The 14,994-nt window shown below is 44.1% G+C and overlaps 1 protein-coding gene across 1 annotated transcript in view; it reads right to left on the bottom strand.

Annotated features, from left to right (window-relative positions):
- DNAH8 (dynein axonemal heavy chain 8) overlaps window positions 1–14,994 on the bottom strand; it is a 577,606-nt gene that overhangs the window by 265,332 nt on the left and 297,280 nt on the right. The window contains exon 42 of the mRNA XM_073338555.1: window positions 8,506–8,730. Coding sequence (XP_073194656.1) covers window positions 8,506–8,730 — 225 coding nt within the window. The remainder of the gene's footprint in view (window positions 1–8,505; window positions 8,731–14,994) is intronic.

Genomic DNA, 14,994 nt, shown 5'->3' with positions numbered 1-14,994 from the left:
AGAGATCCTCTTCTGGCAAACCAACATACATAAGACTGGGACTGCCACTGACTGCCCTCGTCAGGCCAGTAGCAGCCTTATGGGAGTAGGAAGTACAGGAACTCTGATGGAAGGGGTAGAAGCAAAGTAGCCCTTTCTGTCTCCCTCCTTCCATCCCCTGGTTCCTCCACTCCTCCAGTTTCTATTCCCTCTCGGCTCACCAGCTCCTGAGATCCTGGTTCACTTGCCCAATCTCTTCCCAGCACTCTCAGCCCTATTGCTCCCTTAGTTGTTTCCATCTCCATAAGCCCAAGAACTCTGCTGTTTCATTGGCAGAATACTGCAGAAAGCTGAGAAGCCCTCAGAAGCCAATGAGCAAGAGAGTCATTGAATTGGGGAGAGGAAGAAGTAGCCCATGAGCGATGGAGTGTTGTGGAGCGACTATACCTACCGCCAAGTCTGTCTGAACCCCCTCCCAAAGCAACATTTCTCTTTTTCCCCCTCCCCACCCAAATCCCCTTGAGGGCTCCCACCAGCTTCATAAGGAATGTAAAGCTGCAGTCCTAGTCTGACAAACATCTTGGTTTGCAGTGGGTTAGCCATGTTGGTCCCAGGATATCAGAGAGACAAGGTAGGTGAGGTAAGACCTTTTATTGGACCAACTTCTGTTGGTGGAAGGTACAAGCCTTCAAGCTAGACAGAGCTCTGCTTCAGTTCTGGGGAAGAAAACGAATGGTCTGATTAGTATTTAGCTCAGACACTCCACTTCCTTCTCCAAACTTGAAGAAGACTCTGTGTAGCTCAAAAGCTTGTACCTTCCACCAAAAGAAGTTGGTCCACTAAAAAGTCTTAACTTACTTACCTTGTCTCTCTCAAACTTCCTTTGGTTCATTAAATAAGAATTCCCCCTGTGATGAATCAAGGGAAGCTGGTCAGAAATACAAACTGAACTATTCTTTTACCATCACCACACACCCATCCAATCCCCCTTCCCAGCTCAGATTTTCCATCACAAACAAAAGGTGAGTGTGTCAGAACCCAATTCCAAAAAGGAACATTCTAAACATGCTTTTGCCAAAATTTCTAAATCTTTTAGAGAAAAATAAGATGAGGAAGTTACTCACCTTGTGCAGTAACGATGGTTCTTCGAGATGTGTGTTCCTATGGGTGCTCCACTTTAGGTGTCTGTGTACCCCTGCACCTCTAATCGGAGTTTTTGGTAGCAGTGTCCTGTTGAGCCCACACATGTGCTCTCCCTCCCTCGTGGTCTGCCTCGAGGCTATTTAGCACTGCACAGGCGAACCCCCCTCACTTCCTTCTCTACCACAGAGCCCTACAGAGAACTCTGAAGTAGGGGGGAGGAGGGCAGGTTGTGGAGCACAAATAGGGACAAACATCTCAAAGAAACATCAATACTGCACAATGTGAGTAACTTCCTCTTCTTCTTTGAGTAGTGTCCCTATGGGTGCTCCACTTTAGCTGACTCTGGAGCAGTACCCACCACTGGAAGCTGGGACTTCGGAGCGGAGTCTTTTACTACAGAGAGTACTGTGGAGTCGAAGATGGTGTCAGCGGCCAAATCTTCAGTGATCGCATAATGTTCTGCGAAAGTATGGACAGAGGCCCCAATCATTGCTCTATAGATTGGGGAGATAGGGGTATCCGTATGGAATGCGATTGAGGTAAGAACTGATCTTATGGAGTGCATATGGACAGAAGCAAGTTGCACACTTGCTAAGTGATTAATGCAACTAGAGACCCATTTGGATAGTCTTTGAGGAGATATCACAGAGTTTTTGGATCTTTCTGTGGATGAAAGGAAGAGTTTAGGGGATTTCCTGAAGTCCTTAGTCCTGTCCAAGTAGAATGCTAATGTCCTTCTAATATCTAGCATATGCACAATTGTCTCCCAGTTGTCACAATGTGGTTTTGAGAAAAAACAGGGAGATGGATCTGTTGATTCATATGGAAAGTGCAGAAAAAGTAGGGAGAAACTTGGGATATGGGCTTAGAGTTACTTTGTCTTTAAAAAAAAAAAAGGGCCATGAATGACGGGTGTGCCATCGGGGCCGCTATTTCTCCTATGTGCCTAGCTGAGGTGATGGCAATTAGAAATGTTGTCGTCATGGACAGGTGTAAGAGAGAACAAGTTGCCCTGGACTTGGAGGGAGGTCTAGTCCAAGCCCTGAGAACTAGATTAAAGTCCCAGGCTGGAGCAGGTGGTGTTACATGGGGGAAGAGAGTCCCAGTGCCCTTAAAGAATCTATGCATTAGTGGTTGACCAAACTCCAAGTGGAAGCCATTTTCGCCATGAGATTTACCTTAAAGGAGCTGAGTGAGAGTTTAAAATGTGCAAAATCAGAGGGAGGAAAGATGAGTTTGGGTCTGTGCATTTGGAATCGTACAAACTTGGAATCGTTTCCATATTGTAGATAGGTATGTGGAGTGGTCAACTTGTGATTGTTTTGCAACACGTGTTTCAGCTTGTCAGAGGATTCTGCTTCTAAGCCTTGGAACAAAGAAAGATCCAAGCCTGGAGACGGAGGACCCATGGGTTGGGATGAAGGGTCAGCCCATTGTTTTGAGAGAGCGGGTGGGGAATGGGCTGATGTCAGAGGAACAGGAGGGCATATTGCCATCTGCATCAGGTAAGGGAGCCAGACTTGTCATAGTCAAGAGGGGCAATCATAATAACTCTCGCTTTGTTTCACTGAATTTTCAACAGAATCTTGCATAGAGTAGGAAACTGGGAAAAGACATACAAGTGGGCCCTGTCTGCTGGGAAGATGAGGGCAACTGCAAGTGAATGTTTCCCCAAACAGACCTTGGAGCAGTAACAAGGACCTTTCTTGTTCCGATAAGTAGCAAAGAGATCCATAGGCCGGGTTCCCCAAAGGGTGGCTATATCTTGAAGCACCTCTGAATTCAGTATACACTCACTGTCGTGAGAAAATTCCAACTGAAACTGTTGGTTGTCCCATTCTGTATCCCTTGTAGACAGACAGCTGAGATGAGCACACTGTGATAGGTGCATCAATTCCAAAGTCTGAATGCTGTCTTGTAGAGGGAGGGAGATCTGGCAGCTCCTTGGCAGTTTATACAAAACATACAGGTCATTTCTGTGGAAGACCATTTGTCCTGAATCTTGTTGTGTAGGTGAGCTCCCCAGAATATTAGGGAGACATGTCCCATGGTGGTGAATGTGGGTAGTGAGAGGAGCGCTCTCGCTCATACTGCATCAGGTTGGTGCTGATGAAGTCCAGTCACTGTACTGGGGTTAGTATGCCACTACAATGAAGTGAACCTTGGAGAATACCCTGTGTGGAGCAGTCTGTACCGATAATGATCCTGCCCCAAAGGTAAGCAGTAGGAAATCTGTACGATGGTTGTATTGAGATATGGAAGTTGGCACCCTGTAGGTTCAGGGCTAGAAATCAATCTCTTTACTCTAGAGCTGGTCCTAACTGCTGAGAAGTAAGGTAAGGTGGCTTTTGAGTGGCATGATAGGTGTATAAATGGCAGCTGATGCTGTAAGGTACCATTATTCAGGCCCCCGACCAGCTCATCAAAGTGCTTATAAGAGGCAGTTTGAGAGGTCATGGACTGGGGTGCAGACTGTTCTCACTTTTGAGCCCTGGACCTCTTACACTATGGTTCATAACAGCACTGAGATGATGAGTATTGAGAAGATTGTGATCTGTGGTGTGGTTGAGAGGTATATCTTCTCTTCTGTTCCACAGTGTAGATTCCTAAGGAGTATTGTGCGGTCCAAGAATCCTCCAGGATGTGGAGAGAAAATCTGTCTTCTCCGCAAAGAGTTTGGCCCTCCAAACTGGAAGTCTCTAGCTCTTTGGGCAATTTAGAGAGGTGGAGCGAACAAAAAACAAACAAACCCACAACCTACCTCAGTACCACTGTCATGGAGACCGGGCAGACAGCTGTAATAGCTACATCCAATGGTGTCTCTAGGACCAGTCTGGCTATTAACTGACCTTCGCTAAGAATGGTCTGAATCTGTTCTTTTTGTGTTTCCAGTAATGTTTCAGAAACATCCTGGGTTTCCCAACATTAAAAAAATTGTTTTGGCCATAACAGTTTGGTAATTTATTACTCTAAACAGTAATGTTGTTGATGAATACGCCATCTTGCGAAGCCTGATCATATGGAGTTGACTTGGCATTATGTTGCTTGCTTCATGCATTAACCACATCCACTATGATGGAATTGGGTTGCGAATGTTGAAAACAAAGTCTGCCTCTTTGGGTAGAGATATAGGGTTGTTTTTGTTTACACTCCGTTGCTGGTTGGTGCGATGGAGGCTGGTTCTGCCAGATGACTTTGGTAGGATCTAGAAAGAGCTCATTAATTGGGAGGACAGTTCTAGATGAGAAGGTAGTGTGCAGAATTTCCACCAACTTGTGATGTGTATCTGCCACCTCCTGTAAGGGAATCTGCTTCTTGTCTACCACCCTCTTGGTAAGATCCAGAAAGTTCTTAAATCTTCACCTAGTGATGAGGGGTGGGCAGCACAGTCTCATCTGGGAGAGATGAGGAGAAGTGTGCTGAAAAGGTAGCTTCCTCTTCATTCGCCCCCCCCTTCTTTCCTGTTCTGAAAAAGCTTTCTCCTGTCCTGGCTCAGGTGCTCTCCTGCCCTGGCTCAGGTGCCAGGCTGTAGCAAACCATCTGGTGGACTCTCCCTGAGAGACACCGGAGACAGTCGCGCCATGTGTGTGTATGTATCGCTGAAGAGTCACAATATGGCCTTGGGAGGGAGAGGCAGGAAGGCGGGCATGGGCGGCTGGCATGATGGAATTGGGGATGACCCTTGTAGTGTGGTGGTGGGCCACCATGAGGGGCCAGGGAATGATCTCCTGGCCAGTGTCAGATTCGTCAGTGTGTAAGGGTGCCACTGAATGGGGTATTGGCAGTATACAGCCCAGTGCTACGAGCGATTCTGGGTGCCGGGATGTGCTTGATATTGGGGTCCTGCTACCAACTAATGAGGATTGTGGTTCTTCCCCAATCATCAGGTCTCCAGGGTACCAGAGCCCATGCAGAACCATGGGTTCATTTGGTACCACAGAGGAGGGTCCGTGGTACATTGTCAGTACCAATAGTTGGGCAGAGCACTACCTAAATGAGAGTTTGCCCAGTACAAAAAGTTTGTTGGTGCCACTTTCTTAGAGATGGTTTAGTAATTGTCTCTCCCTGGGTACTGAGGCCACAGGTCTCCAGAGTATCAGAGCACCTGTGTTAGCATGGGCTCAGGTGGAACCACAGTGTCTGTAGTCAGTATCAATGGTTGGGAAGGTGCAGAACACTTCCTAGATGGGAGTTTTGTTGCATCAGGTACAAAAGGGTTTCTCTATGCCGCTCTTTTACAGATGTTACGGTAACTGTCCCCTCTCCTTAGGGGATGGTACAGTTGCCTCAGAGCATGAGGGGTGGAAGCCTCTGGTGTCTCCATGCGGAAGCAGAGCTGACAGCAGGGCTTCTCTGTGTCTCTCTTTTAGAGATGGTAAGGTAACTATCCCCTCAGACAGAGACAAACACCTACAACATCTCTATCAGGTTTCAGAGTAACAGCCGTGTTAGTCTGTATTCGCAAAAAGAAAAGGAGGACTTGTGGCACCTTAGAGACTAACCAATTTATTAGAGCATAAGCTTTCGTGAGCTACAGCTCACTTCCTCAGATGCATATCGTGGAAACTGCAGCAGGCTTTATATATACACAGAGAATATGAAACAATACCTATTCCCACCCCAAGGGACAGTGGGGTGGGAATAGGTATTGTTTCATATTCTCTGTGTATATATAAAGCCTGCTGCAGTTTCCACGATATGCATCTGAGGAAGTGAGCTGTAGCTCACGAAAGCTTATGCTCTAATAAATTGGTTAGTCTCTAAGGTGCCACAAGTCCTCCTTTTCTTTTTGCGAACATCTCTATCAAGCGTTCTTACAACCACAATGCTGAAGTGAAGAAACAGATTGACAGAGTCAGAAGAGTACCCAGAAGGCACCTACTACAGGACAGGCCCAACAAAGAAAATAACAGAACGCCACTAGCCATCACCTTCAGCCTCCAAGTAAAACCTCTCCAACGCATCATCAAGGATCTACAACCTATCCTGAAGGACAACCCATCACTCTCACAGATCTTGGGAGACTGGCCAGTCCTTGCTTACAGACAGCCCCCCAACCTGAAGCAAATACTCACCAGCAACCACACAACAGAACCACTAACCCAGGAACCTATCCTTGCAACAAAGCCAGTTGCCAACTGTGTCCACATATCTATTCAGGGGACACCATCATAGGGCCTAATCACATCAGCCACACTATCAGAGGCTCGTTCACCTGCACATCTACCAATGTGATATATGCCATCACATGTCACCAATGCCCCTCTGCCATGTACGTTGGTCAAACTGGACATTCTCTACGTAAAAGAATAAATGGACACAAATCAGACCTCAAGAATTATAACATTCAAAAACCTGTCGGAGAACACTTCAATCTCTTTGGTCACTCGATTACAGACCTAAAAGTGGCAATTCTTCAACAAAAAAACTTCAAAAACAGACTCCATCGAGAGACTGCTGAATTGGAATTAATTTGCAAACTGGATACAATTAACTTAGGCTTGAATAGAGACTGGGAGTGGATGGGTCATTACACAAAGTAAAACTATTTCCCCATGTTTATTCCCCCCACCCCCCATTCCTCAGACGTTCTTGTCAACTGCTGGAAATGGCCCACCTTGATTATCACTACAAAAGGTTTTTTCCTGTCCCCGCTCTCCTGCTGGTAATAGCTCACCTTATCTGATCACTCTCCTTACAGTGTGTATGGTAACACCCATTGTTTCATGTTCTCTGTGTATATAAATCTCCCCACTGTATTTTCCACTGAATGCATCCATGAAGTGAGCTGTAGCTCACAAAAGCTTATGCTCAAATAAATTTGTTAGTCTCTAAGGTGCCACAAGTCCTCCTTTTCTTTTTATCCCCTCTAGGTGCAGTAGTTGCCCAGAGTACAGCTCAGAGCAGCACAGCGCAGAAAGCCCCTTCTCAGGTTTCAGCTTCCAGAGCTTAGGTGCAGAACTGTGCGGCAGCTGAGCTCACAGCAGAAAGCCCTCGTGTGGAAGGGGAGCGGCGGCTGAGCTCACAGCAGGAAGCTCTGTGCCAAACCAGAGTGGCAGCTGAGCTCACAGCAAGAGGTTCCTCTACTGGTATTGTCCTATTGAGGTGGCCGCTCTGGGGAGTCCCACTGTCTGGCCAGCTACTCGGGTATCAGTGCCAAGATTGCCGCACTGGGGAACACCCCTCTGGCTGGCCAGTTGCTCGGGGATCAGTGCGGAGATGGCCGCACTGGGGAACACCCCCCTGGCTGGCCAGTTGCTCGGAGGAGCCTTTCTAGGGGGAGTCTGCTGGTGGCTTCCCTCCCCTCCTCCCCCTTCACCACTCGATCCCTTTTGAAGTGAAGGCTCCAGGGATGATCCGGGGTCAACACCCACCGGAGTCCCCTCCCTCCTCTATAGGGAGGAATTTTTACTTCAGCTCCCAGCTCCTGTGAGGCTGCAGTTTTTGGTGTTGCAGGTAAAGCACTTCTGTGAGGGTCTCCCAGGCACAGTGAGTGTCTGGCCATTACAGGAAATTACTCCTGGCAGGAGAGGCACGGCTTGGAGCAGAGAGAGCCAGGCAAGCCCCTGGGCAGGGGGTTGTCATCCTCTAGCAGGGAGGAATATGCAGAACATAGTCTTTACTTTTTTTTTTTTATCTGAAAAAGAAAATAATTATGAGTCTACTAGATGCCTGGGGAGGAGGGAATGCCCCCAGAGAGGAAAGGAAAGTGAAGTTCTTTTTCTTTTCCTCTTTTTAAACCAAAGGAATAAAATAAAATAAAATAAAATAAAATAAAATAAAATAAAATAAAATAAAATAGACACTAGCCTGAGTACTTTTAGGGAGAACAAATGTAACAAAACAAACACTACTTATGCTAATGACACAGATAAGGAAGGGACAACTGCTCATTCAGTCAGAGGCCAAAGGCAGTAGAGAAGGAAGTGAGGGGGGTTTCACCCAGGCAGTGCTAAATAGCCTCGAGGCAGGAGGGAGAGCACATGCCCGGGCTCAATGGGACATTGCTACCAAAAAACTCCGATTAGAGGTGCAGGGGCACACAGACACCTAAAGTGGAGCTTAGGGACACAACATTAGGGACACTACTCGAAGAAGAATCAAATAGTTTAGAAAGAATAAAAATTTGGAGACTAAATTCAATCATTAGAATGAGTGTAAAACAGATGGATTTTAGTCCTGTATTAAGCAAAAGTCTCACCACAAGCAAAAATCTAAATACAATCTTAACTCTAGAGAGAATAATGATGTTACCATATTAACACACACACAAATGCAGTTTGGGATTCTGCAGATAAAAGCACTATGTAGTCATTATAAGCACTAGGTATCATTGTGACAGAAACTATATTTGGCTTTCAGAAATTAAAATCTGTACTTTACCAAGTCATCAAAAATATCTCTCTGATGCACATGAATGGTAACCAGGGTTTCAAATTTCACTCTGTCGAAGCTGGAAAGATCATGTGTTGTCTGGCTGATAAGTGTATTTAGTATATCCAGAAATTTCTGATTGGTTACTGGCATGATTTTCCTGTCATCTTTTGCATTGTGTAGGGCTTCTTCTGAATCATGTGTCCACAACATCTGAATTCCCAGTAACCCTACCTATAAAATATAACAAGTAAACTGACACATTAATTAACATTTATTGTAAACCAAGATTTATAAGACTTTGGTACCTTACTTTCTAAGTATATCTTAGGGTAACTTACTGGAGGGATTCAAAGTGATTTCTCACTAAGGATTTCCCTGTTTCAATAGAAAGACAAATAGAGGGTTTCCAGGGTGCACTTTTCTATCAAATCATATTTCACAAACATTCAAGGAAACCCAGAAATAAATGTATACATTATTTTACCATAATCTCAGTCACATAGTGAGGTACACAGATATATTTGACATGATTCTCAGTTACATTTAAGGCCCTTTTATGCTGCTCTGGCTGCATAAGCATAAATTGGCTTTAAAATGGGTAGAAATGGTACTGTGAAATTATCTCATAGGCAGTGCAGATCTAGTGTAAGGATTTGACACCAGACCTGCTCCCAGCCCCTAGTGGAGGGGATGGATTGGGGAGATGTTTGGGTGCATGGCTCAAGTGTACAGCGCTACAATTATTTTCTCTTCCCTAGGACCATAAGAATCCATAGGAAACAATATAAATTACAGCCTCAGGGCTGCTCTAACTTACAACAAAGGCCCTTGCACAGCCTCAGGATACAAAGGAATTATATGATTTAAAACCACCTTTAATTCATATCCCAAGTATAAGCAAAATGGAGGTTAGTTACCTGTAACCAGGATTCTTTGAGACGGACTCTGCATATTCACATGCTTGAGATATGCCAATCACTGCAGCTTCTGGTCGCAGGGCCCATTAAAGCACCCAGCCTTTTCTCTTCTCCTCAGCATTTGAGTATGTTTCAGGGCAAGGCTATTGAAGGGGATGTGGTACTGTCACAGGGTGCATCGCTCACTTTCTTCTGGTACTCTGGTGATTAACTCAAGTCCAACGCTCCTCCCCGCCCCGCATCCATGGTTCACACACTATCACTCCACCTCTGCTGTCCACCTGCAGTCCCCCTCACAGCCCCAGAAACCACAGGAGCTAATTAGGGCTCCACAGAAGAGGGGAAGGTGGATGGGGAGCAGAATATGCAGAGTCCATTTCAAAGAACTCTGGTTACAGGTAAGTAATTGCCATTTTTTCTTCCAAGTGTCTTCTGTATATTCCCACACTTGAGATAGTTTGGCGAGCAATATTCTTTAATGGATGGAGGGACTAAGGGCCCTAATTAAAAAATGACTGAAGTACTGCTCTCCCAAAATAAGCATCAAATCCCAAATCTATAGTGTAATGTTTAGTAAAAGTATGACTCAATCTCCAAGTTGCAGCCCTATAAATTTCAACAAGCAGGACATGTCTAAGACATGCTAAAGTGGCAGCCATTGCTCTGGTAGAGTGTGGTTTAATTCTATCAGGGGGAGAACTTGAAGTTTTATAATGCTTCTCTATACATTGTCAGACCTATGTAGACAATGACTGAGCAGAAATAGCCCAGCCCTTACAATTTTCAGCAAAAGAAATTAACACTTGAGGAGGGATTCTGAAGTCCTTTTTCCTATTCAAGTAGTAGGACAATGCCCTTTTAGCATGCAAACTATGTAATCTAGTTTATGAGCATGTGGTCTAGGAAATTAAAAACAGGTTGGCAGGTCATCTCCCAGTTGAAACACAGTGTTGTCCTTCAACACCCCACCCTAAGGGTTTCCAGTCATCCCCTTTAGCACAGGAATTTGAGGGGCTGGGCCCCTGAACAGTCAAAGCCTTTGCCAGCTGGCCTCTCACCCTAGGTGAAGGCTCTTTTGATAACGTCCTTTTGGAGTGGGTAAGGTAAGCCAGGTTCACCCTCTTCACTGGGCTCTGGTCCAGGGTCCAATGTTGGGCAGCTCCAACTGGTACAGTGAGATGTGAAGCAGCTCCAGGTCCTCCAGGACCACTTCCTACCCCAACTTCCTTTGGCTTCCCAAAGCAAATCATTTCAGTTTAGTCTCTGACCCACAAGCTCAGTCACCGGCCTCTCCTTTGTATGTTTGTAAAGGTCTGTGGTGGTAGGTCTCAAGCAATGAGCTCCTGGGCAGTACTTTCCCCTAAGAATGGCCATCTGCTCGCTTCTGCTGCCCCTCTTTGAGCTTCCCTCCTCTCTGTCTTTTATAAGACCCAAGCTGGCTTTGAGAAGTCAACCATCCAAATAAGGTGTCATGAGGTGACCAGACCCCATAGTGTCCCAGCTGCTAAATGAAGAGTTGCCTCCTTAGCTTGGAAGGACTGGTGGCCCTGCAACAGATAGTGAGATAAAAAGGCTCTAGGTCAGGAGGGAGCCATGGCTCCCAGGGAATCTGAGAAACCATTGAGAACAGGATCCTTCAGCAACAGATTGTCGAGAAGCTGCCTAGGTAGCTGGACCTCCAGATGAAGAGGATCATAGAGCATGAGTTGCAAAATAGCGTACAATAGAGGTGTAGTAGGAAGCAGGAAGGATAGGGAGTAGTTCCAACTACTTCATATAGGGTTCATGTATTGGAACCAAGAGGAGTGGGCCTGGGTTCCCCTACTAATCCCAGCAGAGGGATTACTGAGTTTTCAGAGGGAAAACTGAGTTAGACTTGCCCAAACTGTACTATAAATGTACTATAGAAACTCTATGCATAGAAATTTCATGCTGAATAATGAGAGTATAGCAGTAGGAATATACTACTGACCACCTGACCAGGATGGTGATTGTGAATGCTCAGGGCGATTAGAGATGCTACAAAAGCAGAAAACCAAGTAATAATGGGGGATTTCAACTATTCCCATATTGACTGGGTATATGTCACCTCAATACAGGATACAGAGGTAGATTTCTAGACACCATTAATAACAGCTTCTTAGAGCAACTAGTCCTGGAACCCACAAGGAGAGAGGCAATTCTTGATTTAGTCCTAAGTGGAGCACAGGATCTGGTCCAAGAGGTGAATATAACTGAACTGCTTGGTAATAGCAACTATAACATAATTCAATTTAACATCTTTCTAGGAGGGAAAATATCAAAGAAACCCACCGCAGTAGCATTTAATTTCAAAAAGGGAAACTTCACAACAATAAGGAAGCTAGTTAAACAGATATTAAAAGGAACAATCAAAAGAGTGAAATGCCTGCAAACTTTTAAAAACCACCATAACAGAGGCTCTAACTAGATGCATAACAGAATCAAACAAAATTAGTAAGTGGACCAAAAAAAATACCGCCATGGATAAACAACAGAGTAAAGGTGGCAGATAGAGACAAAAACGTGTCCTGTAAAAATTGGAAGTCAAATGCTATTAAGGAAAATAGAAAGGAGCATAAACTCAGGAAAGTCAAATATAATTAGGCACGCTAAAAAAGAATATGAAGAGCAACTAGCAAAAGACACAAAAACAATAAGCACTCAAAGAAGACAAGGCTACTGCGGAGAAACTAAATGAATTCTTTGCCTTAGTCTTCACTACAGATGATGTGAGGGAGATTCCCTCATCTGACACATTCTTTTTAGGTGACAAATTTGAGGAACTGTCCCAGACTGAGGTGTCAATAGAGAAGCTTTTGGAACAAACTGATAAATTAAACAGTAATCAGAAGTCACCAGGATCAGATGGCATTCAACTAGAAGTTCTGAAGGAACTCATATATGAAACTGTAGAACTGCTAACCGTGATATGTAATCTAGCACTTAAATCAGCCTCTCTACCAGATTATTGGAGGATCGCTAATATAATGCTGATATTTAAAAATACACTCCAGAGGTGATCCTGGCAATTAAAGACTGGTAATTCTAAATTAAATACCAGGCAAATTGTTTTAAACTACAGTAAGGAACAGAACTATCAGACACACAGATGAACACAGTATGTTGGGGAAGAGTCAACACAGCTTTTGTAAAGGAAAACCATGCCTCACCAATCCATTAGAATTCTTTGAGGGTGTCAACAAGCCTGTGGACAAAGGTGATCTAGCTGATGTAGTGTACTTGGGCTTTCAAAAAGCATTCAGCAAGGTCCCCTCAGCAAAGGCTTTTCAGCAAAGTAAACAGTCATGAGATAAGAGGGAAAGTCCTCTCCTGGATCAGTAACTGTTTAAAAGACAGGAAACAAAGGGTAGGAATAAATCATCCATTTTCATAATGGAAAGAGGTAAATAGAGGGGTCCCCGAAAGATCTGTACTTTTCAACATATTCATAAACAACCTGGAAAAGAGGGTGAAAAGGAGGTCATAACATTTGCAGATGATACAAAATTACTCAAGATAGTTAAGTCCAAAGTTGACTGAGAAGAGTTACAAAAGGATCTTATAAAACTGGGTGACTGGGCAACAAAACAGCAGATGAAATTCTATGTTGATAAGTGCAAAATAATGCACATGGGAACAATAATCCCAATTATACATACAAAATGGTGGATCTAAATTAGCTGTTACCACTCATGAAAGAGATCTTGGAATCATCTTAGATGGTTCACTGAAAACACCTGCTCAGTGTGCAGAGACAGTCAAAATAGCTAACAGAATGCTAGGAATCATTAGGAAAGGGATAGAAGATAAGACAGGAAATTTCATAATGCCACTATATAAATCCATGGTATGCCCACACCTTGAATACTGTGTGCAGTTCTGGTTCCCCCAACCCAAAAAAGGTATATTAGAATTGGAAAAGGTACAGAAAAGGGCAAAGAAAATGTTCAGGGGTACAGAACAGCTTCCTAGGAGGAGAGATGAAAAAGATTGGGACTGTTCAGCTTCATAAAAAGAGACAACTTAGTGGAGGGATTGTGATAAAGGTCTATAAAATCATGGATGCTGTGGAGAAAGTGAGTAAAAGTGTTATTTACCCCTTTGCATAACACATGAACCAATGAAATCAATAGGCAGCAGTTTAAAAACAAATATAAGGAAGTACTTCTTCACACAACGAACAGTCAATCTGCAGAACTTGTTGACAGGGGATGTTGTGAAGGCTAAAATGATAACTGGGTTCAAAAAAGAATTATATAAATTCATGGTGGCTAGATCCATCAATGGGTATTAACCAAGATGGTCAGGGATGTAACCCCCTGTTCAGTTGTCTCTAAACCTATGACTGCCAGAAGCAGGGATTGGACGACAGGGATCACTTGATAATTGCCCTGCTCTGTTCATTTTTTCTGAAGCATCTGGCTCTGACCACTGTTGAAAGACAGGATACTGGGTTAGATGGACCACTGGTATAACCCAGTATGGCCATTCTTATGTTCACACCCCACCAAGATGGGGTGCCAGTCAACGAAAGCAGTTCCAGACACAGGGTTAGGCGAAAATACCATGCCTTCCTAAATGGGCTGCTAATGCAGACAGACACTTCATAAAGATCCTGTGTCCCATGGAAAGACCAAATGGTAGAACCTTGTACTGAAAATTGTTTTGATTGAGTGTAAACCAAAGATACTTGTGATGTGATGATATTATAGAAATATACTTCCTTCAGACTGATGGTTGCAAAACCAAACTAGAGTCGAAAGGGAAGGGATAATAGATACTAGAGTTAACATTCCGACCTGGAATTTCCTGCTATGTGTCTAATTTCCTTGAATCTAACATCAGTCAAAGTCCTCCATCTTTCTTTGATATCAGAAGATAGCAGGAATAAAAACCATGGCTTCTGAACTCTCTCAGGAATTCCTCTATTGTCCTGCTTGTATTAGAACATGGATTTTTGCTCTTAACACCCCTTTTTGAGAGGGGTCCCTGAATGGAGAAGTAGGGGTGGAGGGTTGGAAAGAGGAAAGTTGTCAAACTGAATGCTATAACCTTCCTTTATTATCTCTAAAATCCAGTTGTCCATAGAAAAGAGACAGATGGTCTTCAAAGGGTTAGGAAGCAGGTAAATCACAGATTGATTTGCACCTCTCAATCCTTATGTCAGATCTGTGAGCTAACATTTGACAAAGATTACATTAGTCTTCATCCAAGGTTTGAAGGATCTCTTTCTCTGTTTAGATTGTGAAGAAGACTGTTATCAGGGCCCCCTACTCTTTTCTCAAGACTAAATATGTGTTTCCCATATGCACATTTCATTAATGGATGCTGTGAAGGGATCTACAGACCCTACACAAAACACAGGCAGGAAAGGATTAAGAACCTTCCCTGCCAGCAGACTGCCAAACTACACCCCAGCTCAGCTGTGAGAAATGCCAATTATGGAGAGACACCCACAGCTGCATGACTAATGATGGCAAGCCCAACTACAAAGAGGGAGAAACAGTAAGAAAAGGAGCAGAAGAACTAGGGATTGCTAAGGAGTAACGGTTTTCTA

Source organism: Lepidochelys kempii, chromosome 3, assembly GCF_965140265.1.
Source record: "Lepidochelys kempii isolate rLepKem1 chromosome 3, rLepKem1.hap2, whole genome shotgun sequence".
Taxonomy (NCBI): Eukaryota; Metazoa; Chordata; order Testudines; family Cheloniidae; genus Lepidochelys; species Lepidochelys kempii.
Note: the sequence above shows the minus strand (reverse complement) of the source record. Positions and strands in the feature narration are given on the sequence as shown.